At 50.0% G+C, this 24,452-nt stretch overlaps 1 protein-coding gene across 1 annotated transcript in view; it reads left to right on the top strand.

Annotated features, from left to right (window-relative positions):
* The window catches only part of GALNT14 (polypeptide N-acetylgalactosaminyltransferase 14), a 97,408-nt gene that overhangs the window by 21,818 nt on the left and 51,138 nt on the right, over positions 1-24,452 (top strand). Inside the window, exon 2 of the mRNA XM_054290326.1 lies at positions 12,239-12,408. Coding sequence (XP_054146301.1) covers positions 12,239-12,408 — 170 coding nt within the window. The remainder of the gene's footprint in view (positions 1-12,238; positions 12,409-24,452) is intronic.

Below are 24,452 nucleotides of genomic sequence, written 5' to 3'. Positions count from 1 at the left end.
ACACTATATATCTAAACCTGCATGCATTAACCAGGTCTCAGCCATATCCCTCCTTTCCTTGCCTGCTTGGCCAGAGTTTGCCAGCATCTTGTTTCCCTCTGGCTGGAAAGACTGGCTTCTCATTTCCTTGCAGCTCCTGCCAGCAGCAAACACGACCTGATTTGTATTATCCCGTGTCTGATCCCACCTAATCCTTAATGCAGCTCTGCAGGCAAGGGCAGCGTGGTGCTGCTGCAGCAAGAGGGATCAAAGGCATGTGGGCTGGGATGTGGCCCAGATGGGTGATGGGACTGCCTAAATGTGGGTCCAGCCTCTGCTCTCCTCTCCTTGTGTCACACAGGGGACTCTCCTCCCTTCCCACAATTTTCTGAGGGCAGGGAGCTTTGCCTTCAGCAGATAGTGCCCAGCTGCTGGTGGAGCTGATGTGTCCACCCAGCATGAGATGCTCCCTGTGGAAGAGAGCGTGGGGCTGTTCCAGAGCTGACTCTTTGGGTTCAGATGTCCTGGAGGTGTTGCCTATCAGCTTGTTTGTGGTGTTGGGTGTGCAAGCCTTGTGTGGTGACCCCTCTGTGCTGCCCAGGCCACTAAGTGGGACATGTGTTGTCTTGCAACCTGGCCATGCTGCAACAAGCTGGACTGTGCCCATGACCATTGCCACTGTCCAAGCCTGATGCTGCCAAAGCATGAAAACCCAGGAGATTCAGGGCAGCTTATTTCTGCCTGGATTTGAGCTTTGCTGCTGGCTTGTAGTGTGATTGCTCTGCTTGCCCACGTGCATCTTGTGACAGAATGTCATCCACAGGACTGCCCTGGTGGCTGCATGGGGGTTTGAGGATTTGAGACACTGAGATACATGGCAGGGCTTGCTGCCCCCACAGTGTGTGGAATTGTGGAGCTTAATGTGTGTATGCCATGAGCCACACTGCCTGGGTGGAGGAAATCCCTTCCTGTATCAGACAAGGGGACTGGTCCAAGCCCAAGCAGGAGATGCTCACCAGGACTTCCACACTGAGTTTTTGTGACTGAGGACTTCAAAAATGCTCTTTTCCTTATTGCAGTCAAACATGTGTTTGTATGTGAGAGAGATGCCAAATGCAGATTGGGTTTTTTTAATGATGATAACAGCAAAACTCAGTGCTGGTTCCTGGTTTCCCTCCAGATCCCCATGCTCTTGGATATTTTGAGTTTGCTGCATCAGGAGACTTAGTATGGGTTTGGCTTTTAGGCTTAGCATGGGTTTGGCTTTTAGGCTTAGCATGGGTTTGGTTTTTGTGATGCCTGTGCTGCAGCTTCCGTGCCCAGACGTGGCTCTGCTCAGGGTTTTCCCATGCAAGCAGCAGAGCTGTGCTGCTGGAGGATGGCCAGAGCCTGGAGATCTGCCTGGCCAGGCCACACCAGCCATGTCCTGCTTCTGTTTTTGCCCATCCCCAGCCAAGCCTGCATCAATCCCAGGCACAGCACTCGAGGCTCCTGCAGCGCCTGTGCTCACAGCTGGCCAGGACCCACAGCCCTTCCCCAGCAGGCTGGATTATTTTCAAACTTGACATCCCTTCCTAGGGTGCATTTCTCACTAGCCAGCACTGTTGTTTTTTTTTTTTTTTTATTTCCATTACTGAGCTGAGATAGAGGAAGGCTGGGCTGACACATGTGCTCTAAATTATGCTGCTGTATCTCCAGTGCTGTCAGTCATGGTACACCCAGGCCGAGGATCTTGCAGGCACTCCAGCAGCAGGTACCCGAGGATCAAAGGTTTAGATCCGTCCTTGCTGTCACAAATGTTTTATATCTGCTTTCTCCTTGAGGGGAGTTGGGGGGAGGATGGGCTGGTACATCTGAGGAGTACACACACCCTGGAGCATCGTTGCTGTGACCTGAGCTTCATCTCCCTGCACCTGTGTGTTGAGGACCAGCTCTGGGCTACAGAAACACCTTCCTCTGCAAAATGTGTGTGTTGAGATGAGGACATGGGTCACCAGTGCTTAATGACAGGGGCATGGTGTCTGACAGGAGGGCACTGGCGGGTCCTGAGCTCCAGCTGAGCCCTGAGAGTTTGCCCCATAGGTCAGCGCCCCACAGCCTCTGCTGCCCCTGCATCCTCCTGCATCATGTGTGTTAGGGCAGCTCTCATGTCTCCCAATGATGCTTTTAAATCTGTTGGGGAAGTCTTGCTTTGTCCAGGAATTTCTGCACTGCTGCCACCATAGCTGCTTGGTATGCTTTGGGCTGGGCTGCAGCACATCACTGCACAGAGGGCAGGAAGGCTCTCTGCAAGGGCCCTGGGCATTTTGGTTAGTCACCAGCAAGGGTTTTCCTCTGCTCTTCCCACTCTGCCAGAGGTGAGAGGTGGGAAAAGGGAGAAGAAGCCCTGGTACTGTACTGGAGCTGCTCAGCACAGCCGTGCTCCTGCCCAGTGGGAGCCCTGTGACTGAACTGCAGGAGCAGGGAAGCTGAGGCGTGGCTGCAGGGAGCCCAGGGCTTTTCCACAACCAGAAATCAAGTGCAGAAAGGGAGAGTTTGGTCTAACAGCATTTCTTGTCCTTGCTGAGGTCCTTCCTTGGAGCAGGTTGTGCCTTGGTGCTGTCTTGGTACATCTCTGCTCCCCAAAGCAGTTAGCTGTCAGAGGGAGGGGGAAAGGTGAAGCTGGTGGCTTCTTAAAGGCAGCTAAAGCCATGCATGCAACTGTCCTGTGTGTTTGCAATTATTGTATTTTTGTTAATACCTATTTTTATGATCTATGTGGTTTTTTATAACCTTTCCCTCCCTTGGAGACACTTCACATTCACATGCTGCTGTTACCATCACTCCTGTTGCTGCCTGCCTTGGGAGGGTGGCTGCTCAGGGAAGGATACTAGCATTAGTTTCTAAAGCTGTGTAAAGATCCTCATGGAAGCAATTACCAGATGGATTACCCCTGGCTTTGCTGCTGTGAAAAGGCCATGTTGGGTCGAGGATGCTGACTATATTAACAGCACATCCCTTCCTTCTTGGGAGGAGTGCTTGGGATTAACCTCCTGATTTTTAAAGGGCTGGGTTCAGAGCAGGACATTCAGAGCAGGGATCTGCCTGGCTGGCTCCTTTATTCTTCCCTCCCTGTTCCCTTTTCCCTTTCCTTTGCCCTGATGTGCCCTGTCCCAGGCTGTCCTCTGGCACGTGGGAGCCACAGCTCCATGGGGAAGGGGAGGACCTTCCCTGACCTCTGAGGTGCTCCAGCTCTGTGGTTTGGTGGGAGTTTTGGCTGTTCTGCGGGAGGAGGAGCAGAGCTCAGCTGGAGACTGAGCACAGCTATGGGCTCCTAAGTACTAAATCATCTGCTGCTCCTGCTGAAGCTGGGAAGGCTGGTTCGACCTTCATGGCTGGGAAGCAGCTCATGTCTGTCCTGAAAGGCACAGGAGGAAAACAAAACACTGTCCATGTAGGAACTCCCTTTTGCCACTTTATTTACCCACCATCGCTCTGGGCTCTTCTCAGTATATTTGACCTCTGGTGATGCTGGGAATGTGGTGAACGTGGCTGGTGTGGCGCCATGGCCCCAAAGATGCTCTTTGGCATCTCCTGGCACCCTGGTGAGCCCAGAGAGGGTTGCTGAGGGGATCCCCTTCGGCAGGGGGCAAAGGCATTTTTGGGAATTAGCAGGTGGAGAACAATGAGAGGGGCCAAGGGTGCTGTGGGCATCCCAGTGCTGATGGGAGTGGCAGTGGGAGTACTGGTGAGGGGCTGCTCCCATCAGCTCAGGGGACTTGGCTTGGGAATTGATTCTCAACTTTTCCACTTATTTTGGGTTTTTAAAACCTGAAATCTTAAAAAATGAGAATCTCAGTGAAAGCAGAGATTCTTAAAACTTATTTTGTCTGGTTTGCCATCCAGAATTGCCATTTGTAAACCCCTATAGAGGGATTCACGGGTGCCAGTGGACTTGGACTGGCATTGCTCATCCTTTTCTTGGGTCTGTGGGAAAACCCAAAGACCGTTTTCAGGTAGAAACCTGGGGAGACTGATGCAGCCCAAGCACAAGCAGCTGAACTGAGAAGCCCTGCAGCATCCCAGGAGAGCTGTGGGCAGGCGTGGGAGGAAATGACCAAAAATCCTCTCCATCCTTCTGCTTGACTCTCAGTACAGACAGAGCTGGGTCTCCTCTTTTGTCCAGTCAGCAGCTTGGTTTGTGCTGACCTCCTAAATATTCAGCTCATTATACACTCGAACGTATAAATAAAACAGAAGCAGGCAGCAATATTCTCCAGGAGGATATAATCGGCTTCCTTTCCTTTTTAATTACGCAGGATTTGTCTCCATGTGTCAGGCTATCCTATGGGCTAATTTATAATTCTAAAGAGTTAAGATCTGTGTTCTTTATGTAGTGAGACTGTTATGAACACACCTGATTTTGGGGGTCCAAGATGAAGGAGCATCTTTCTAGGTGTAAATGCGAGGAATTTTGTTGCTGGATGTTGTTTTTAGAGGTCAGTGGCGTGGATCCTGCATTCCTTTCCATTGTCACAGAGTGGAATGAGGTTTTTCACTATGCTGGAGATGGTGAGGGTCACCATGGGAATTCCTGGGGTCTCTTTGGGTGTGATGCTTCTGCTGGCATGCTTTGTCCCTCTGTAGGGACATGGTGGCCTGGTGCTACAGCCAGCAGGTAGGAGCATTGTCCATGTATGGAGCTCTGGCTGCCTGTGGGAGATGTGAATATATTTTAACCTGGCACCATTGCCAGTGCAGCAGTTGCTTGCTGATAAGTGTGGTGTGAACTCCGAGCTGACTTGTTTTCTCCTAAGGGAAGCCCTTGAAACAAAATTTGGCTTTTCATCAAAGCAATGAATCTGTCATCTTTCCCTCTGTGCAGCTCGGAGTCCCCTGCTCCTGATTTGCAAATAAATTCCCCATTTTGGTGCCTGTCCTGGCCATCCATTTTAAAATTAAGGCTTTGGTGCCCTTACTGGAAAAAGCATCAGTAATTCTCCAGCGGCTTTTCATGCTGTTGTATTTGGCTGGAGACTTCAACAGATTTAAGCCTCTGGAGGGTGTTTCAGACCATGTATATTGTTTGCCACAGATACAGGCGAGAAGATAAACAGATTGCTGATTCGATCTGTGATTGCCTTAATGGTGGCCCAGATTCCTTAGCCTTGGGTCAGCTGCTTGCACTGACTCAGGGACCAACAACCTGAGCTGACGTCTGAGTGTAGGGACGACAGGAGGAGGATGCTGAAGAGCCTTCTCCAAGGCCTTGAGGGGGATGTTTCCATCCAGGCTGAAGTTGCAGCTGTACTTTGTGAGGGTCAAGTCTTCTTCCAGTTCTTGAAGGTCACATCTTCCTTGGCCCCTTTCTGGCCTTTGTCACTCCTGTTGCCTGATGTAGCAGGTGCCTTGCTTGTGTAAATGTGTGTGTGCATCACCAGGCTCTGCCCACGCAGGAGGTGTGAGCAGCAAGGGCAGAAAAGGTGGGGACAGTGTGGTCTTGGCCTCAGGGCCAGGTGAGAAAGTGGGACGCTGAAAGGTCCTCAAGGACTTGTGCTCCCTGCTGAGCCAGCAGAGGAGCAGGAGATGCTCCATCCTTTGAAGATGGAGCAGAATGCCTGTGGATGTGCATGAGCAGGAGAGGGTCAGTGGCAATGAGAAGCTTGATGGTGAATGTTCAAAGCTTCTCCAGGGACCCCAGCTGGAGGGCAGGCTTTGCTGGAGAAGTGCTTTGCTTTAATTAGGTATCTGTATTAATATTTTATTTGATTTTTCTTTTGTTTTGTTCTTACTTCCTCCAAAGTGGGGTCAGAACAGACTCAGATCAGAAGCTTTTCCTTGAGAGACAAAAAAAAAATCATCTCCAAGCAGGGGGAGGTGCTGGTCCTCCTTGGAGCAGGGTGGGATCCTGGATCTGCTGTGTGTCCCCATGGGGTCACGGAGGAGCTGCCACCAAGGTGCTCATCATGTTGTGCCCAGGGACCAGTGCAGGAGGAAGAGGAGTTTCACAGCCCTCAAATAAATGATCTGGAGCTAAAATATCCATGGGTCAGAAAAGTAATTAGGGCAGATCATGGTCAGGGCCCAGAGCTGCCTCCATTCCCAGTGTGTGGTTTGTGTCAGCACAAAGCAGGGCCACTGAGCCAGTGAAGCACTTAAGCAAGTACTTAGCTTCAAGCATGTAAACAGGGGTTTGTCTTGGTTCCTACAAATGCCTGGAGTCACTTAAGTTTGTATTTAAGTGCTTGATTGGCTCAGGGATTGTGCAGTTTGGGGAAGGAGGGTAAGAGGAGAGAGGCGACTTCCAGGGTTGGTGTGAATCTGGTGCTGAGCAGTAGCTGATGCACTGAGGATGTGATGCAGGATGAGTACAAAGCCTGTTTTCCAAAGACCCAGAGCCTGCTTTTGGCACCACCACCTCCTCTTTGGATGGGACAGAGGCTGGCTGTGGTGCTGCCTGTCTCCCCCTTGTATCGTGGGGCTGAGGCCCTTGGGATGCACAGCACTGCTCACTCAGGGCTAAGCTGAGGCACTGGGCTCTGGGGTTGAGAAAAGTACACCAAAACTTGACTCAAGGATCTTGTACCTCAGTGCTCCATCTGGGTTATTCGAGGATGAGGACAAAGGCAGTCTGACACTGTCCCACTTCTTTTCCCTCTGATGCTGCTGACCCTCTTAAGTGCACGTGCTGGCACCGGGGGACGAGGAGGGATGAGCCCTATCCTGTTTGAAGTACTATAATCCTTTCAGATGGCATTAGCGCCTGGGCCAGCAGCAGCTCTATAATTAAACCTCCTGTTTGCAGGGCCCCTGCGCTTCAGTGAGACTCCTAAATCTCATTTGTATAATGCCTGGTTGCAGCTCCTGCTGAAAGATTGCCCTCTGCCTCCAGTGCCCCCGAGCCTGCTGAGCACAAGGATGTCCTCGCTGGCAGAGGAGTGACAGAGCATGACTGGGCAGCAGCAGAGTGCTGCATGGCATCTGAGTTTCCAGAGCTTTCACCTGCTTATTGGACCTTGTGATAGGCTGATGCAATTTTTTATTTTCCCCCCAACCTCCTGTTTTTTAATGCCTGAGTCCCAGGGAATAGGCTCAGTGGCAAGTGCTCAGTCAGGTATTTTGTAGGGATGAGATTTTCCAGGGCAAGCTGGGTTTGAGGGGAATCGAGGTAGAGGCACATTTGGCTGCTGCCAGACTCCTTTGGGGTCATCTTTACACCTGCACAAGCAAAACCCTTTTTGTGGCCAAATGGTTTCCCTGGAAAACCCTGTCAGCTCTGCCAGCCCCCTGGGCTGGCTTGGGTTTGCTGCCTGCTGAAATGCCATTTGTGGCATTCACATTCTGTGAAAAAATGCCTTCGCACAGGGTTTTGCTCCTGGGAAGCTGAAAGGCAGAGAGAGGAAAAGAAAAGAGAAAAGAAAAACAATTCTTATCTCATTTGCTTCTCCTGTGTTGTGCTCATGTAGAATGTGTTTGGAAATTGTTTACCACAGGTGATTGCTTGATTGGATTCTGGTGTGAGTTGTTTTCACTCTTTGGCCAGTTGGGGCCAAGCTGTGTCGGGACTCTGGAAAGAGTCGCGAGTTTTCATTATCTCTTTAGCATTCAGTAAGTATCTTTTCTGTTTTCTTTAGTATAGTATAGTATTATTTAATATAGTATCATAAAATAATAAATTAGCCTTCTGATAAAATGGAGTCAGACGCATCATTCTCTCCCCTCGTCGGTGGCCCTGCATTTGCAATAACCATGCTCATGGCACTGGTCTGATTCACTCTGGTCTGAAGGCAGAACTCAGCAGCCCCAAAAGGAAAACAGCTTTTATTTTAGCAAAGGCTTAAGTTCTCTATGTTAAAACAGTGCCACAAAAGAAGAAAGTGAGTCAGAGTCTCCCTTTGGCTCGCACTGCCCACTCCTTGTCTTGCTGGGCAGCTGGAGGCCGGCCCTGGGGCCCGGTGTGACCTGCCCGTCCCTGTCCCTGCTGGCTCCTCTGGGGAGGCTTTTCACCTGACATGCCCTTGCAGTGCTGGCTGCCTCTGGGTGCCCAAAGTGCTGCCACAGCTGCCCTTTCCCTTTCCCTGCCAGTGTCCAGCCTGGCCTGGCCTCCTGTGCCCTGACAGGGGACACCACGGCCCCACAGCAGCAGCCGCCGCTGCTTGTTCCTCCTTCCCGCTCCAGCAATCCCTGCTGTACTGTAATCACACAATTATTATGCCGTTAAAATGTCATATTCGCAGAAATCCACATAAACAAGGCATTAGCAGTTGCCAGGAAATTGTAGTTTTACTGCTAATGACCCATTTTCCCCCTGCAGCACCACTTGGTTTTTTTTTTCTTAAATATTATTTTTTCCTTTCTTTGTTTCTTTGGGATTTTTTTTTTGTTTTGTTTTGTTTCTGAGCTGTGATTTAAGAGGCAGATGACAAATTACATCTTTGCAGTGAGAGGCTTTTAATCTTTAATGTACAGTTACAGTGAAAAGCTGCCTCTGTGCCTGCTCTGGGCTCTGTGCCCTTAGCCAACAAGGGTGATGGGTGGTTTTGGAGGAGGTGCCTTTAGTGGGTTATTTTTTGGGGGGTGCTTTAGTGAAATGGCAGAGAAAGCTCTTGGTGACCCCTGCTCTTGGCTGGGTGCTGGTGTGAGATGGAAGCTTCTCTCCACAATAAGTTTTGTCAGTGTCTTTTTTGGGTGTCCCTGTCCTTGAGCACCCCTGGGGGAGTCCCCAGTGTGGTGGTGTTGGAAGAGGCAACACTTGTTTGCCAAGAGCAGACAGCGCCTCCTTGGATGTATTTTTCTTCTCTTTCCTTCTGCTCATTGAGTCCCTCGAACTCTTTTAAGCGTTGACTGTGTTTCCTATAATTAATACCAGTCATTAAACTGCAGTGTTGAAAGAGAAATTACCTAATTCCAAGAAAAAAAAAATGAAAATTTATTACTAGTACGTGAGAGAAAATGAATAGGAAACTTGGAGAGATGAGCCCTGTGGAAGATAAATAGAAAGGCAAGTGGAATATTGACTTGATCCTTTTCTAGTGCAGGGTAATTTGGCCTCTAAAGTGAGTTAGATCATAATAAATTAAATTTAGATTTCTGCACATCAGTTAAATAACTCCCAAGACAGAATTCTGGTGTGAGGAAGAGGTGATTATACATTGTGGAAATATTATAATGAAGACCTTATCTGGTAACCTGTAACCAATGTGCTGTCCCTGGGTAAGCAAAGGGGATTTCTCCTGGTGCTTTAACTCTCATTCCCTGTCTTGGATCAGGTGCAGGTGAGAAACAGGTGAGTCCCTGTGTGCAGGTTGGTGAGGTCTCCTGCCTCCTGCTGCTTGCAGAGCTGGGAGCTTTTCATGCTTTCCTCTCCTGCTTTGAGCAGCTGTGTTTTGCAGAGGTCAGTGTGCACCTGTGTCCGAGCTGAGCATTCTGCTCCAATTTCAGTTACCCTTTCAGGGAGGCTTGGGATGGAAAGAACACCCAGAAGATTTAGGCAGGTGATGCAGATCAAAAGCAAATGAACAACCCCCAGTATCTACCTCTGGCTGAAAAAGTGAACCCAGTCCCTGGTCTTGTTTTGTGGCCAGATAGGGATTAAAATAAGTGTTTAATCTCTGGCATCTAGTTACTGTAGATCTCAGGTGTGTATTTAATTACCCAATATTTATTATCCATCCCACTGGTAGCTTTCCTCAGCTCAAAAAGGAGAACCTGTGTGAATCAAGGTGGGCTGGTGTCTTTCAGGTGGAGATTGCACAGGAGTATTAATTAGTCACTGCAGAGTGAACAAGGAATGCAACCCTGGAATGCAAGGTATATCCTGGGCAGGATGAGAGGTGGGGTATGGCACTGGTATTTGTCCATTTCCTGCTGGGACCCCACCCCCGGTAACAGCACATGAGTGGAGTTAGATGGAAAATGCCATCCCACACCCTGGAGGACCCTGCCACATGCCAAACCCTGCTTCTGCTGCCAGACCAGAGCATTGCTGCTCTTGTAACAGGTGCAGAAGCTCCAGTTTTTTGAGGGAATCCACCAGCCCTCCCTTCTGAGCCATCAGTCAGATTCTGGCCCAGCTGTACCCTCCTAGCTGATCCAATGCTATTGGGTGTAACTGACATCACAAAAACCAAAACAGCACACACACACACACCTTACAGCCTTAAGTGCTGTGTGGCCACTTTGAAAAGCCATTTCTCTTCTTATTAAGTTGGATAAAACCAACATTTATTTTTCTTCACAGCATTAAAATTTAGGGACTGCAGCTCCGGTGGCTGTTTCAGCAGCGCCAGGCCCTCCTGGGGTCATCGTGAAATCTTATAAACATCAGGCTGTCGCTGGCTGCGCCATGCAATCGCCTCACTCTTCCCTGATCTTTTACTGCCGTGCTAAATCGTGTTTTGCAAGATGCCTGAGAAAAAACCCAACATAAACAGCATTTATCACCCTGTGCACGTCGGCCCTCCCGAAAGTCCGCGGCTGGGTTATGTGTGTCCTCCTCGTAAAACTCCTGCAGGGACCTTACTGGTTTTGTAACTTTCTCCCAGCCTTGAGTAACTTTATTCCAGTCCTGAGTAACTTCCTCTCAGTATGGCTGGTGACTCAGGGGTTTCTTCTGATCTCCTCACACTGGGGAAGGTGCTGGAGGAGGTCCTGGGGTCACACATGGGGAGGATGAGTACAACCCTGTATCTGGAAACCCCTGCATCCCTGGAATTTGTTTGCTCTTTGGGAGTGCTCATGTTGCCATAACACAGGGTGATGTGGGGTGTCCTATGGCTGGAGGTGCCTGGCTTGCTCCTGTGGTGGTTTACTTGCAGGAGCCAGTGCTCCCTCCTCCCCTTCCTGTGACTACAAAAAATGCACTGCCAGATGCGAGTAAAATCAATTATGGGATAAAAATCGCCCTTTTCAAAAGCTTCATTTTGCGCTATTAGCAGGCAAAATCGGCTTTGAGGCGGTGTGAACTGAGGAGGGGGGGGAAAAAAAAGAAAAGCAGAAGAAAAGATCAATTATTGGATAAGATCACAATTTTCTTTGGGGCTGAGATGTGTGTAAATGTTTGCATCTCTCAGTGTTACAGGTAGGCTGAGATCAAAGAGGTTGTGCTGCTGTAGCGATGAGGTCTTATCGGCGCTGTTTTGTGCTGGCTGCCTCAGACACTGCCAAAGGATGCTTAACCCCCTGACAGCTTCTGCTGCTCAGGGATGCTTCAACCCCAACAGCAGCGAGCCACCAAGAAATGCTTAAACACCCCCCAAGGTTGTTGAAGCTGCTGGGTAACCCCAAAATGCAGCTCTTCCATCCTTCTGGAGTGGGGGGGAAGTGTTTCCCTGCTCTTCTCCCTGCAGTAGGGCTGAAGTCCTCGGTGGGAGACGTGTGGTGGCAAAGATGGACTGAAATTGGGCTGGGAGCATGATGCCCCCCTTCTTCCAGGGTCCTGTTGCTGGAGCTGGGGCTAGGATGTGGCTGTGGAAATGTAGGATTGCTCCTTTCCTACCTGAAAGGTTATGGGGGCAATGGGTCATGTGTTGTAAAATAACTTTGTTTTTTGCCTAGAGAGACATTAAAACCTTTACAAAATGTTTGTGCTGCTTGAGAGGGGCATCCACCAGAGACCTGAATTTGGATTCAGATTAGTCCTTTTAATTCAAATTGACAGGCTCTCTTTGACATATTGTTTCAGAAAGTAAGGACAAAAAATAAACCCTGGAGACCTCATAGGACTCTATAGGAGTATGCCTCTTGTTGATGGAGTGGCAAAACTATCCTTTGTCCCCTCAAAAAGAAAAGAAGCCCAGAAGTTTCTCTTCTCGATTAGGTGAAAAAGCCACCTCATAGGCCTGGGGGACTTCACCTCAAACTTAAGGATAGCCAATTGGACAGAAACCAAAAAGTCCCACCTTTAGGGCAATTTACTAGAAAAAGAAGTGAACGAAGAAAGGTGTTTTACCAGGAGCAAGGACCTCTAGCACCTGGCTGGGTTTTTCTCTGTTTGTTATTTTGCCTTTTTGTTTCCAACACTGCAGCAGAAGCCGTCCTGCTGATTTTTTTGCCTCCAAAGGTAGCTGAGCCATCTTGGGTGTGTCATAGACCTCTGAGAGCTTATGAGACCTGGCTGGAAGAGGCTGCTGTAGCAGAACTCCTCGCTGGCCGCTCTTGCAGCACTTGCCCGAGTTGTGGGGCTGATGGAGCTCTGGTGGGGCTTGGGAGGAGCTCTGGAGCGGGGTCAGGCGCGCTCCGGTCTCTGCTGTGTCTAACGGGGCTGCCTTTGTGCGCGCAGGAGCCGGAGGCGGACTGGGACGACCTGTGGGATCAGTTTGAGGAGCGGCGGTACCTGAGCGCCCGCAGGTGGAAGGGCGGCGAGGACCCGTACCGGCTGCACGCCTTCAACCAGCGCGAGAGCGAGAGGATCCCCAGCGACCGCGCTGTCCGCGACACCCGCCACCACAGGTGCTGCCTCCCCCTGCCTCCTCCTCTTCCTCACCTAACTTCAGTTATTGGATAAGATCACATTCATGGCACGGGGGCCGTGAAAAACGCGAATCACTTGTTTTTAAAATTTTCAAAGTTTAGTGGTAATGAAATGGTTATAAAAAATAGCAATACAATTAGAGTAATAATAATTTGGACAAATTGAATTAGGACAATGTGAGACAAGAAATAGAAAGCGTTACGGACATCCAGGTACCTTTTTCTGGGCAGCACGAGCCCAAAAAAGGACCCATGTTAACAGAGGATTAACTCTTAAAAGCAACAGCCTGTTGCATATTCATACACCTCATACATGATGCATAAATTCCATTCAAACACAGGATTCTGTCTGGTCATCATCAACTTCTCCCTCTGAATCCTAGCAGCGCCTTTGAGGCGGGAAGAAGTTCGTTTCTTCTGATAAGAGGGCTCTAAATTTCTTTTTCTCTGAAAGATTTATGTATCCTATGGCTGCTATCTCAGTGCCACTCCTTTCTTTAGAAAAGTATCCTTCATAGTATAGTTTCTATTTTAACACTTTTTATAACCTAAAACTATATTTAACACAGTATTTTTACAGCATTACTTTCTAACACAACACATATAATATTCATTTTAATATTTGTGAAAAGCCAATCATAAAATACATGCGTTTTTCACAGGGGCCTAGTCCCGTTCCCCTCCAGGGATGTGGTTTTGGGTGCTCTTGGGATTGGGTCTGCCTGGGTTGTATTTTTGGGATTGAGTGTTTCCCTTTGCTCGATTTCTTGGCATGTCTGGAAGTCTTAAACCTGTTAATTGAAACTGTATACATTATTCCAGGACCATAGGGAAAGAAAGGAAGGGCTTTTATTTTCCCTTCCAGAAAGTAATGGGTTTGAAAGAGCAAGTCTCACTGTTGGGCAAAGTCTTCACAGGTGCTGAGAACTCCTGCTCTGCAGATGCAGTGAGGTGATGCAAGGGGGTTAAAATAACTGCTGAGTGCTGAAATTGCTCTGCAGAGAGAGGAGTGGGGAATGAGGGGCAATTGCTGAGTGAGGAGGAGAGAAGGCTAAGAACTTGTTGGGTTACTAGCTGCTCCAGCGCCACTGAGGTCAGAAATATCCTTTGGTGCCAAAGGAGCTCTTGGGAAAGGCAGGGAGGATTGCAGCAACAATTGCCTTGTAGATGGAGCTGCACTCCCCTGTCAGTGTGAGAAGGGTGGGGTGGGAGTTTTGGTGCACCCTTGCTTGCTGAGGTCTCAGCTTTAGTCTCCCTCTGGCTGTCTTTCCAAACTCGCTGGGGAACAGCTGCCCTTCCAGCTGAAGGTCAGTGGGGTTAATTGTTAGTTTGCTGGGTGGGGTGATGTGAGGATGTCCCAGTGGTGAAGGAAAAGCTCCCAAGATCTCCTCCATGCAGCTTTCCTCCTTGTCACCTGAGGACACAGTGTATGCCTGGCCCCTGCTGTCAGTCACCAGTCCACAGCCAGTGCAAGCTCTTTCCATGGAGCTGTGCCTGGCATTGTGTCCCAGCTTGCAGGCAGCAGCTGTCCCTCCTGCCTTGTCCTGGGAGCCCTTTTGGGGCAGTCCTGCTCTGGGGGGAGCTCTGTGCTGGACCCAGCCACAGCACCCTGCTGCCCGTGCTGCACCCTGCTCCCAGATCAGAGTGACTCCACTCCTGGCATCTGACCCAGCTCTGAACTTCCCCCGTTCCAGTTCAAATGCAGCACTTGGGCTGAAATGCTGAAACAGCACCAGCTCCCCAGCCCTCTGTAGCAAGCCATGTGCTTATTTATTTATTTAGCTTCTTTTTGTTGTAAGGACCAGATGCTCCTTTCTCCGGAGAGGAGCTGTCAGCCCTGACGGACGCCTGTTATAGCTGAGCAGAGAGCGAGTGTGCTATTCCTGGAGAGAATTAATGCCAGGGATATTAACCATCTGCCCTATTAAAAGGGAAGATTGCCTTGCTTGCCCCTTGCCTACCCTCAGTGTGCAGTGGCAGCCACCTTGTTCCTGGGCGGGCAGATGTGGCACTGAGTGCTCCTGTGAAGGAAAAGTTCTCATTAAGGAGGAACAGAGGGCGCAGCACGTGGGAGGGGCTGGGGCTAATTTAATTTGTTTCCAATTTCCTTAACCCGGTAATTGGACTCTGATTTATTGAATGTGCCTGAGGAATGCTGTGGATGATGCACCATTAGCCAAGCATTAGAGTAGCCACGGAGGAAATGGAGCTGCCGGCAGGTCTGGGGGAGGCAGGCGCTGATGGAGACGATGGAGGAGGGAGAAGGATCTGGGATTGGTGGTTGAGGGAGAGAGGAAAGTGCAAAGCTGAGCCCTCTCTGGAAAAATAATCCTTACTTACAGCACAGGTGTCCTGGGAGCTGCTGCAGGTGATGGTCAGGCCCTGCCGTGCAGCCTGGAAGCTGGTCTTGAACTGTGCAGCAGAAATGTGTGGGAAAGCATGGATAAGCATGGCCTGCTCTTGGAGCAGGGAGAAGTTGCTGGTGGCTGTGCAAGGACATATAAAGGGAATGCACCATGGGGTTGACTAGATGCCCTCCTGTGAAGGGGAGAGCAGGGTTGTGTGGAGCAGGCTGTTGAGGGAGAAGGGACACCTGTAGTACTCCTGCTGCATGTCCCACTGGAGGCTGTTTTTAGAGGCTTGGTTTCAATGGAAAACTCAGATTAAACTGCTCAGAGTGAACCCAGAGAGTCAGGCCTCAATTCTACTCCAGCTGACTTTGGGGCAATTCAGGACCCCACACTCAGGGGTGTCACTGTGCCAAGAGGCTCCTGCCCAGGTTGTGCAAGGGTTTTGGAGGCTTTGGGGAGGGTCTCATCCATCATTTCAGCCCCTTGCCATTGATAAGCAACTTCTCCCTCAGCCTCTCGGTGAGATGTTGTGCTCTGCTTTGTGACAAGGTTTCCAGTATGTTGGCTCTCCATCCTTTTTGCCTGTGGATGATGTGTGACAGCACTGAGATGGACCTTCAGACCATTGTAATGCCCAGAGACCCACACATTGGATCCTAATCCTAGGGACTGGGATATGGGAATGCTGCTCCTCACAGCTTCTCTGTGGGGTGTTTTTCGTTAGGATGGTTGCAGAAAGTTTCCTGGTGTTTTCTCTGCTAATCCAGCCAAGCATCTAGACTTGCCAGCGATAGCTGAATGTACAAAATCTGGCAAGGGCTGAGCAGCAAGCTCCTTGCCAGGAGGTCATGGAGAGGGCAAATACTTTCAATGGGATGGGTTGTGGCACTGACAGCCAGTTGCTTAGCAATGTTTGCTAGATTGATTTTGTTTTTAAATTGCAGCCAGTGGAATAGTTTCAGATGGAGAGGAATTGCAGTGTTCCAAGAAATCAGAGCAGGAGAAACCGTGGTGGCTCTCTTTGTCTGCCTCTGGCTAGTGCAGAGCTATGAACTTCAGCTTGGTTTGTGATTTCAGCCAGGGAGCAGTCGTGCTTTCTGAGGACTACTTTGTGTCACTTGGCCTGGGAGATCTCATAGCTGGACTGTTGCTCCTGCTGACCTCCTTGTTTCACTGCATTCCTGGTTGCACATTGACTAAGCTCTTTGTTGAAGATTGCAATGCAAGATGTTTTCCATCACCATCTGTGTGGCAGATTACCTTTGTCAAGTGGGCAGTTTGCCTTATCTCTCTCTTTGAGTGACCACATTCACACCTCCCTCTGGAGGGGACCTCTGCTGATAAGAGACTGTTGAATGTCACTGCATGTCTGATAAGAGCTATAACATCCCATTGGGAGATGTGAGCCCAGAGGGAGGAGCCAAGCATTCCTACCCAGATATAATCCAGAGGTTTTTGAGACACCAGCACAGCTTCTCCACTGGATTCCCCAGAGGAACAGCAACTGTCTCTTCTTCCACTGGATCTTCAGAGGAAGAATACATCCTTCTCTACAGATCCCCCTGCTCCAGCAGAACCACACCTGACACTGCAGGAGGGCTGCAGCCACATTTCCAATGGGACTGCCACCAACACCCTGACCCACAGGGTGTCAGGTTGGGTTCTGACTCTGTCAGTGTTGTTCTAGTGTACTGCATTGCTTTTTTTATCCTTTTTTTTTTCCTTTCCCTATTAAAGAACTGTTATTTCTTGCTCCCATATTTTTTGCCTGAGAGCCCCTTAATTTAAAATTTATAACAATTCAGAGGGGTGGGGAGGGTTAACATTCTCCATTTCAGGGGAGGCTCCTGCCTTACTTAGCAGAGTCCTGTCTTTCCAAACCAAGACACCCTTGGACCACATAAAGGGCTGCCTTTCTCCGAGGAGGAGACCTTGGATGCTCCTGTGGTGCTGCACCCCATCTTGCCCAAAACTCAAGGTTAAAACATCCCTGTGATTGCATCGGCACACCGGACCTGGAGCTTGGTGGTTATCCAGACTGTGCACAGCCAGCTCATTCCTCCAGAGTGGGTGGCTAGTCTCCCTCCACCAGGATAGCCACATGCACTGGGAATTACCTCATCCCCACCTCCCACAGCTCCCACCGGCACACTGCGGGACCGCAGCGGCAGCGAATGAGTCAGTGCCGGGGGAGAGGAGCGGCGCTCTCCAGCACTGCTCAGCCGCTCGGAACGCCGGCAGGAGCCGGGACGTGTCGCCCCCAGCCAGAAGATTTCATCCTGATGGCTCCTGGGCTCTTTCCATCTGTGGCAGACAGCTCCTGGGGAGGCTGGTGCTCGCCACGCCAGTGCTCCATATGCTGCTTGGGCTGCCCCCCGCCTCGCCGTGCCCCGCTGGCTCTGATGGATGCGCCGATGCTGTTGTGGCTGCCAGGCTCGCTGGGACCGGCCTGGGCGGGGGTTTGTGCAGGCTGAGGGGGGAAATTGGGGATAAGAGAGGAGATGAGAGGGGAGACCCTCCAGCAGACTTCTCCAGCTACTGCAAATCACATCAGCCAGCTTCAGGCATCTCCCAGCGTCTGTTTTCCTCTGTTTGTTTTGCTTCTTACTTCAGTGATACATGTTTAGTAGTGCTGTCTCAAGAGCTGATAAAGCAAGAAGGCCAAGGATGGAGGCCTCTCAAATTCTAGCACAAGACTGCATTTTTGAAGTTCCCTCCTTCCCTGAGTCTCAAGTGCTTTACAAGAGGTCCTACCTACCCAAGTGAAGTTTAATTTTGCAGCTGCTTAGAGGTGTGTTTGTGTATGTGTGTGTCTGAGATAGAGAAAGCAGCTGCTAAGATCAAATTGTGATGGAAACACGATTGAAATATGCTGCAGGCACGAAGATCAGGTGTTGCATTGTCTGCTGAAGGTGAGAGCATCCTGGCACCCCAAAAGCCAGGTCCTGCCAGCTTGTGCCCCCCTAGAAAACCTCTGCTGTTAGAGTGTTATAGTCCTGTTCTCTTTGAGAGCAGCCGCACACACTCTTAAGATTTCCTCCAGGATTCTTCTCTTAAATCCCTGTGCTAAGCCAGCTGGAGAGTGCCCCCTGAGTAGGAAGGGAGCTTAGGACTGGTTGCTCTGCTCATATGGACAGTTTTTGGAGGGATGGGAAGATGCAGGTGATGCCTGTGAGGTTTCCTTAAGGCAGAGAGCTGCTGTCTTGTATTCTCAAGGTCCAGAAATGCCAGGATTTCAGCCCTCAGGCAGGAGCATTACACACTGCAGTGCTGTTTTGACCCATTAATTTCAGCTTGCATCCCAAGGGTGCAGAGCTTGCACATTTCACGTCACAGTGGTTGGGGTAGGCAAAAATACCTGGCTGTGCTGAGTGTGGGCATGACTGGGAAGAACAGGTGGTCCTGAGGGTCACCTCTGCTGGGTGTGGTACCTGTGGGCATCTGGGGCTGAGCATGGCTCTGTCCTTCCCCGTGTCCCTCTTGGGCATAGCTGGCACATGGGAGCGCATGTTGGCATCCCTGTGCAGATGGCAAGAGGGCAGCTGGGGCACGTGCAGGCTTTGGGGTGGCTCTGGTTTTGGGTGAGTTGGTGATTGCCACCCAGGAGTGGCTCTGGTTTTGGGTGAGTTGGTGATTGCCACCCAGCAGTGGCTCTGGTTTTGGGTGAGTTGGTGATTGCCACCCAGCAGTGGCTCTGGTTTTGGGTGAGTTGGTGATTGCCACCCAGCAGTGGCAAGCACTGAGAATGTGGTGATGTCTTCTTGGGAATGAGGAGTTGAAGGGGGAGAAAAGCTGGCAGCATTGCCTTTGGTTTGGCAGGTTTTTGATGCCCTTGGACTTCTCACATTGCCTTGTCTTCTTCCAGCTTCCTTTCCCACCAGACACAAACCACTTTGAGGTTGTTCTTGAGGTGGGCACTGGGTCTCAGCAGCCAGAAATGTGGTTTTTGCCCCACATAGGAATTTAAGCATTTTACCTTTCTTACTTGGTTTCTTGAGAGTCCCCAAAGGAGGAACTTGATGTCTGGATGCCAATATGTATGGAAGAGCCCAGGCAGGACAGAGTAGGGGCTCTGCTCTGCTGTCCTCAGTGATACCTGAACATTAGACCTGCAGAAGCAGCTAAGTCCCTAGGATCCCTAGCAGGTGACCAAACCCACTTTGAATTTGAGGGAGGGTTTGTAGGGACATAGATGGATCTTGCACAGTTGAGAGCAAAACCAAACCCATAGATTTTTGAGGTCTCCTGTTACCTTTCACTTTGCTGACTTCATACATTTCTTACTTTGGCCTCTGGACTGTAGCTGGGCTAATCCACTTTCCTGTGTAATGCAGACTAAGTCCTGGGGGATTATTATTTTTAAAATGTGCTTGCTCAAGCAGTGTCTCATGAGTTGCTGGCTCGGGGGGTGCTGTGTGGTAGAGCAGGGCAAGAGTTGGTGTGGGCATGGGTGCATGTGCTCGTGGTCTCCCTGTGCCTGGTGCTGCTGGGAGCATCTGCTTGGGGCAGGTGTGAGCAGAGGAGCCTTGAGTGCAGGGCAGATGGATGGACCCTGCCCATGAGGTTGGATGAAGGAGGGAGCCAGGTGAGGAGGATGGGAGAGGGAGTGTGACTGTGTTCACAGGGGTCTCAGGTTGAGGGAAGAGACGAGGATCTGACTCCATGTTTCAGAAGGTTGGATTTATTATTTTACGATCTATATTACATTAAAACTATACTAAAGGAATAGAGGAAAAGGTTTCATCAGAAGGCCAGCTAAGAATAGAATAGCAAAGAATGATAACAAAGCTTTGTGGCTCGGCTTTCTGTCTGAGCCAGCTCACTGTGATTGGCCATTAATTAGAAACGTCCAACATGAGCCAATCACAGATGCACCTGTTGCATTCCTCAGCAGCAGATAATCAATGTTTACATTTTGTTCCTGAGGCCTCTCAGCTTCTCAAGAGGAAAAATCTTAAAGAAAGGATTTTTCACAAAAGTTGTCTGTGACAAGGGAGTGCTCAGGGATGCTGCCACATCTCTGGACATGGCAGTGGTGAGGGCTGGGGGAGGTGTCCTGGTGTGGCCAGGTGTCTGTGCTGCTGGCTCTGCTCTGTCCTGTACCCTCTTGTGTGGGTGTTCCCCCATTAGAAGGATGGCAGCACCCTGAGTGAGCTTGGGGTGGCTGGATGTGAGAAGGTCCAGGTTTCTTCTTGCCTTTGGGGCTCTTCATTAGCTGCTTGGTGGCTGTCAGCAGTGTCCTGAGGAGTTTTTCTGTCACTTGATTTATTATTCCAGCTGTTACTCTGTTTTCTGGGCAGAGCCAGGATATTTGTCATTTCATTGCAAAATAAGATTTATCACATTTCAGCGAAATCCTGTATGTGTGAGGGCTGTCCAGATCTTTTGCCTGCAAAGCATTTTGGGGCTGAAACAGCTGGGTAATGTGAGATCTGGGATACCCCTGCCTTTGGTCTTGGTCTCCTTATTTCTAGTGACAGCAAGAGCAGAGCACGACCCTGCAGGTGAGCAGGTACACAAATCAGTGGCAGAAAACACATTTTACACAAAAGTATTTCTGTTAGGAAACAGCATGATTGCTTTTTTTCCTTGGACACCGGACCCCAAGAGGTTAGCTCTCAGTGCTGTGTTTTTCCATCATCTCCCTAGGCTGAGATCTCTCAGGATAAATATATGAGAACAATCCTTTAAGCAAAGTAGTCTGGCTTTTCCCTTTGGGATAAACTAGAACTGCCTGCATTGGTCAAGGTCTTGGTTGTGCCCTTGATCAGATGGCTTTTGTGGTCTAAATCTGAAACTTTCATGTTTATGTGGAGTGCTCACCTCACATAGTGGCATTTGCACTTGTTCTTCTGGGTGCATTTGGACTCAAAACTGCAAGGGGGTTTGAGGAACCATTGTGTGATCAAAACACAGAGAGATTGTTTTCAGGTAGCACAGAGAACAAGGAGTATTGAGGTTGGCAATTCTTGGCAGCTAAGCAAGGAGAGCAAGACAGCTATTAATCAGAAACTGGCACTTCATGAAATCATAGAATAATTTGGGCTGGAAGAGACCACAGGAGGTCTCTGATCCAGCCTCCTGCTCCAAGCTGGGTCAGCTCTGTAATCAGCCCAGGTTTGTCTCAATGCAGAAAGCAATGAGCCCACTGGCACTCCTGCCTCTCAGGCTTGCCCCAGCATTTTGTAAAAGCTGATGTAGTTTAAAAACCCTGGTTGCAGCGCGTGGAATTTGTAGTTCTTTCCCCCCAGCTTCCTGTGTTTGTGAAACAACTTTGAAGTTGCTTGAGGTGGTGTTCATCACTTTTGGGTGATTCACTTAACTACCATGCTCATGTATGTTCTCTGGCTTAACACTGCAAGCCTTTGCCAACGGTGGGGTTGAGACAGGCTTGAGAAAACTTGGTCAAAAACAAAAATCCCATGGAGTCTCCCCTCCATTACGTTGCTTGAAAGTGGACAAAAGTATTCACTGGACCGCTTTAGCCCTGCAGAAATCCAGTATTTGGTGTTTTCCTGCTTCTACTGGAGCTGGTGTCTGGTACAGGTGTGGGAATACCTGCGCTGAGGTGCCTCTTTCTGATATTTGCACCTTCTGTTCCTGGAGAGTTCATGCAGAACTGTGATGGGTCTCTGTGGGGGCTGCAAACTGAGCTGGACATGCACAATCCTGGGAAACAGCTGGGGAGTGTCAAGGTCCCCATACTGGAGCATCTGTGGCCACCCCAGTATCTGTGACATTTGCTGCCCCATGTTTTTCCTGTTGGAGTTGGAGGGCTCAGCTGACCTGATGGGTTCTGAGGCGGGGACAGGTGGCTTCAGGGGACAAAAACAGATGAATGCACTGGTCTTTTTTCAAATATCTTTCTACATACTGTCCTCTTTTGAAGCCTTCTGGGTTTGGTGGTTTTTTGAATGTGGTAGAGGAAGAAGGAGTAGATGAGAAGGGTCTGCATGAAATGGGATTATTGTGGGCTTGAGCGCGGAGAGAAGTTGCATTCCCTGGGGATGGCTGCCCATGTTTGAGCTGGGATTTCTGTTTGGCCAGCACTCCTGGCTAGACAGCATCCCAACATTCTCTTGTCCTGAAGTGAATCCATTCTTCCCTCCTTGGATGTGACAGGGCTTCTGCCATTGCCCATGTTGGATCTTCCTGTGCCTTTCCAAGGAGCTGCTGTGCTTCCTGGGGCATCATGGACACCCAAACCACCCTGTGGGACTTGCACAAACTTCCATGGAAAGGAGAGAGGCTCTCAGGCACTGAGATCCCTGTCCAAACCCAGGTGCCTGAGGCAGCCTATGGTACTGCTCTGTGCCCTCCAAGCCCTGCCTAATCCCTCCCTGTAGCTAGAGATGCTGGGCTGGCTCACTCAGCATTGCCTCCTTGGCAGGGACACTAGGTCATTGTCACCATGCCAGGAAAACGAGCTCCTGCCACCCTCTTGGTTTCAGAGGTGCTGTGTCCTCCTCACCCTGGCAGTGTGGTGGCTCCCCTCAGGCTTTTGGAGCACAGCTCTGCGATCCCAGGCTGTGAATCGTGCCCTGGAGTCATGGGCTCTGGATGCTGGCTGTGACCAAGGGGCAGGAGCTGAGGTGGAGTGAGATGCTGCAGTTTTGTGTCTTGAGGGGCTGCCTAGAGAAAAGGCAGGCTGAGGAGCTTTCATTAAAAATGGTTCTGGGAAGGAATGCTGGGCCTGGGGGAGGCTGGTGTTTCTCCAGGAGCAGGGTTGGTTGTGTTTTGGTTGTGTCTGCTGTAGGGAGGTGGCAGACGTGACAGCACCTTTTCTGCAGTGGTGAATTTTCAGTGCTGTTCATCCCCTCTTCTTTTTCTTGCGTGAGCAGGATGAGGGTAACTTGAGAATCAGCTGAGGAGTGAGCAGGGCTCTGTGAGGAGCTGATGGAAGTGTATGGGCAGGTGTTTGGGATGCAGGAGGATGTGCCAGTTAAGTGGCTGTGTTACTCTTTTTTTTTTTTTTTTTTCCTGTAGGGCAAAGCTACTTCCATGTGAATGGGCTGTGCAAGGAGTGTGAGTTATGGCACTTTGCACAGCAAGCAGAAACCATTCCTGAGCTGTATTCTTGGCTGAAAGGTGTCTGCAGGCCCAAGGGGATTGGCAGGGTGGGTCTGGGGGAGTCTGTGGGGACTCAGTGTCTTGGGGCCTGGCTGCAGGCAGTGGGGATGACTGCACTGTTCCAGCAAATATCCTGGTATAATACTGCATTTCTTACTGCTGAGGTTGGTTCATCCAAGTTGTCCCTCCTCCCAGCCCCTGGGTGGGAAAAGCATCTGCACGGGACAGGCACCCTCCCAAAGAGAATCTGAGGGGCTCACAGGGGAGTGTGCACAGCTTCCATCCCAGCTGTTCTTTCCCTGAAGAATACCTTTATTTTGTGTTCCTTGCCAAAAATTGCAGTTTCAGAGAGGGGAAAAAAGCTGAGAACGTCCCTCTCCCCTCCCTCCCCCCCACATAGTGATGTATTTCTTTCCCCTAAGTCATTTTGGCTTTGTTTCCCTATGAGACAGTTTTGATTTCATTTTGGAAATTCCCCACTCACCCGTCCACTGCATTTTGCCAAGAAAAACTGCGCACACAAACCAGTTCTGGGTCGATTTGAAATGACCCTTCCCTCGTCCTTTTTCAGTCCCTCCATTTCCCCTGCTTGCATCCCAGCCCTGTGGAGAGACGTTGCGCATTGTGCTGAGGATTTCTGTGCAGGCACTGGGGGAGCCTCCTCCTGCACAGTCCCTGTGGGAATTTACTTCAGTCACTGGTTCCCCCATGAGAACAGGCTTGGTTTTGGGATGGAAGAATTTCCTTTTGTTGTGCATGGGATTTTCCTTTTGTTGTGTAGAGTGGGGTGCTGGAGCAATAAGGGAAGAGAGTGCCTGGGGAGAAGGGATAGGGACTGGTGCTCCAGTGTCAGTACTCTTGGCTGAGTCACAGTGCCTTGGTTTTTTAAAGCATCCTTGCCCCAGAGGGCGTGGAATGGACCAGAAGAATGTGTACAGCCTTTGAAGAGAGGGTTTTGCCTCTGTTATATCCTGTGGCAGGTTGGTTTGTGTTGAGGAGTACCTGCTGGTGAGATGCGCTGTTAGCCCAGAGTGGAGCTGGACCAGAAGAATGTATACAGCCTTTGAGGAGAGGGGTTTGCCTCTGTAATATCCTGTGGCAGGTTGGTTTGTGTTGAGGAGTGGCTGCTGGTGAGATGCACTGTTAGCCCAGAGTTGAGCTGCTGTCTGTCCATCAATACCACGTGTGTCTCTCTCCAGCCTCTTGCTCAATCCCTTGGGAAATGGCAGAGCTGCTGCTGCCAGGGCTAATTATTCCTCGAGACAGAAGACATTTGATAAAATATTAACCTTTTTCAAAAACAGAGCCCCAGTTAATTAGCTCCACTTTTGTGACACACTCACCCAGAGATAAAAGCTCGTTCCCCAGATATCTGTCTGTGGAGCAATGATCTTTCTGCATGTCCCTGTCACCATGGGGGACACAGAGGAGTGGAGGAGTGAGAGCTGGGAATTTAATAAAAGACAGTGACCTGCCAGTCACTGTGCCCTGAGGACAAACTGCTCCATTTCAAGGTGAGCAGTGCCTGGGGAGAGGCACTGCTGCTTTTGTTCAAGAGCCAGGAGCTGGAAACAGAGACAGAGTGGGTGGTGGGATCCACCT

This window comes from Melozone crissalis, unplaced genomic scaffold (genome assembly GCF_028551555.1).
Source record: "Melozone crissalis strain CALT ecotype California unplaced genomic scaffold, PUWL_Pcris_2 ptg000081l_1, whole genome shotgun sequence".
In the NCBI taxonomy this organism is placed as follows: Eukaryota; Metazoa; Chordata; class Aves; order Passeriformes; family Passerellidae; genus Melozone; species Melozone crissalis.
The sequence above is the reverse complement of the archived record's forward strand: the minus strand, read 5'-3'. Positions and strand labels throughout refer to the sequence as shown.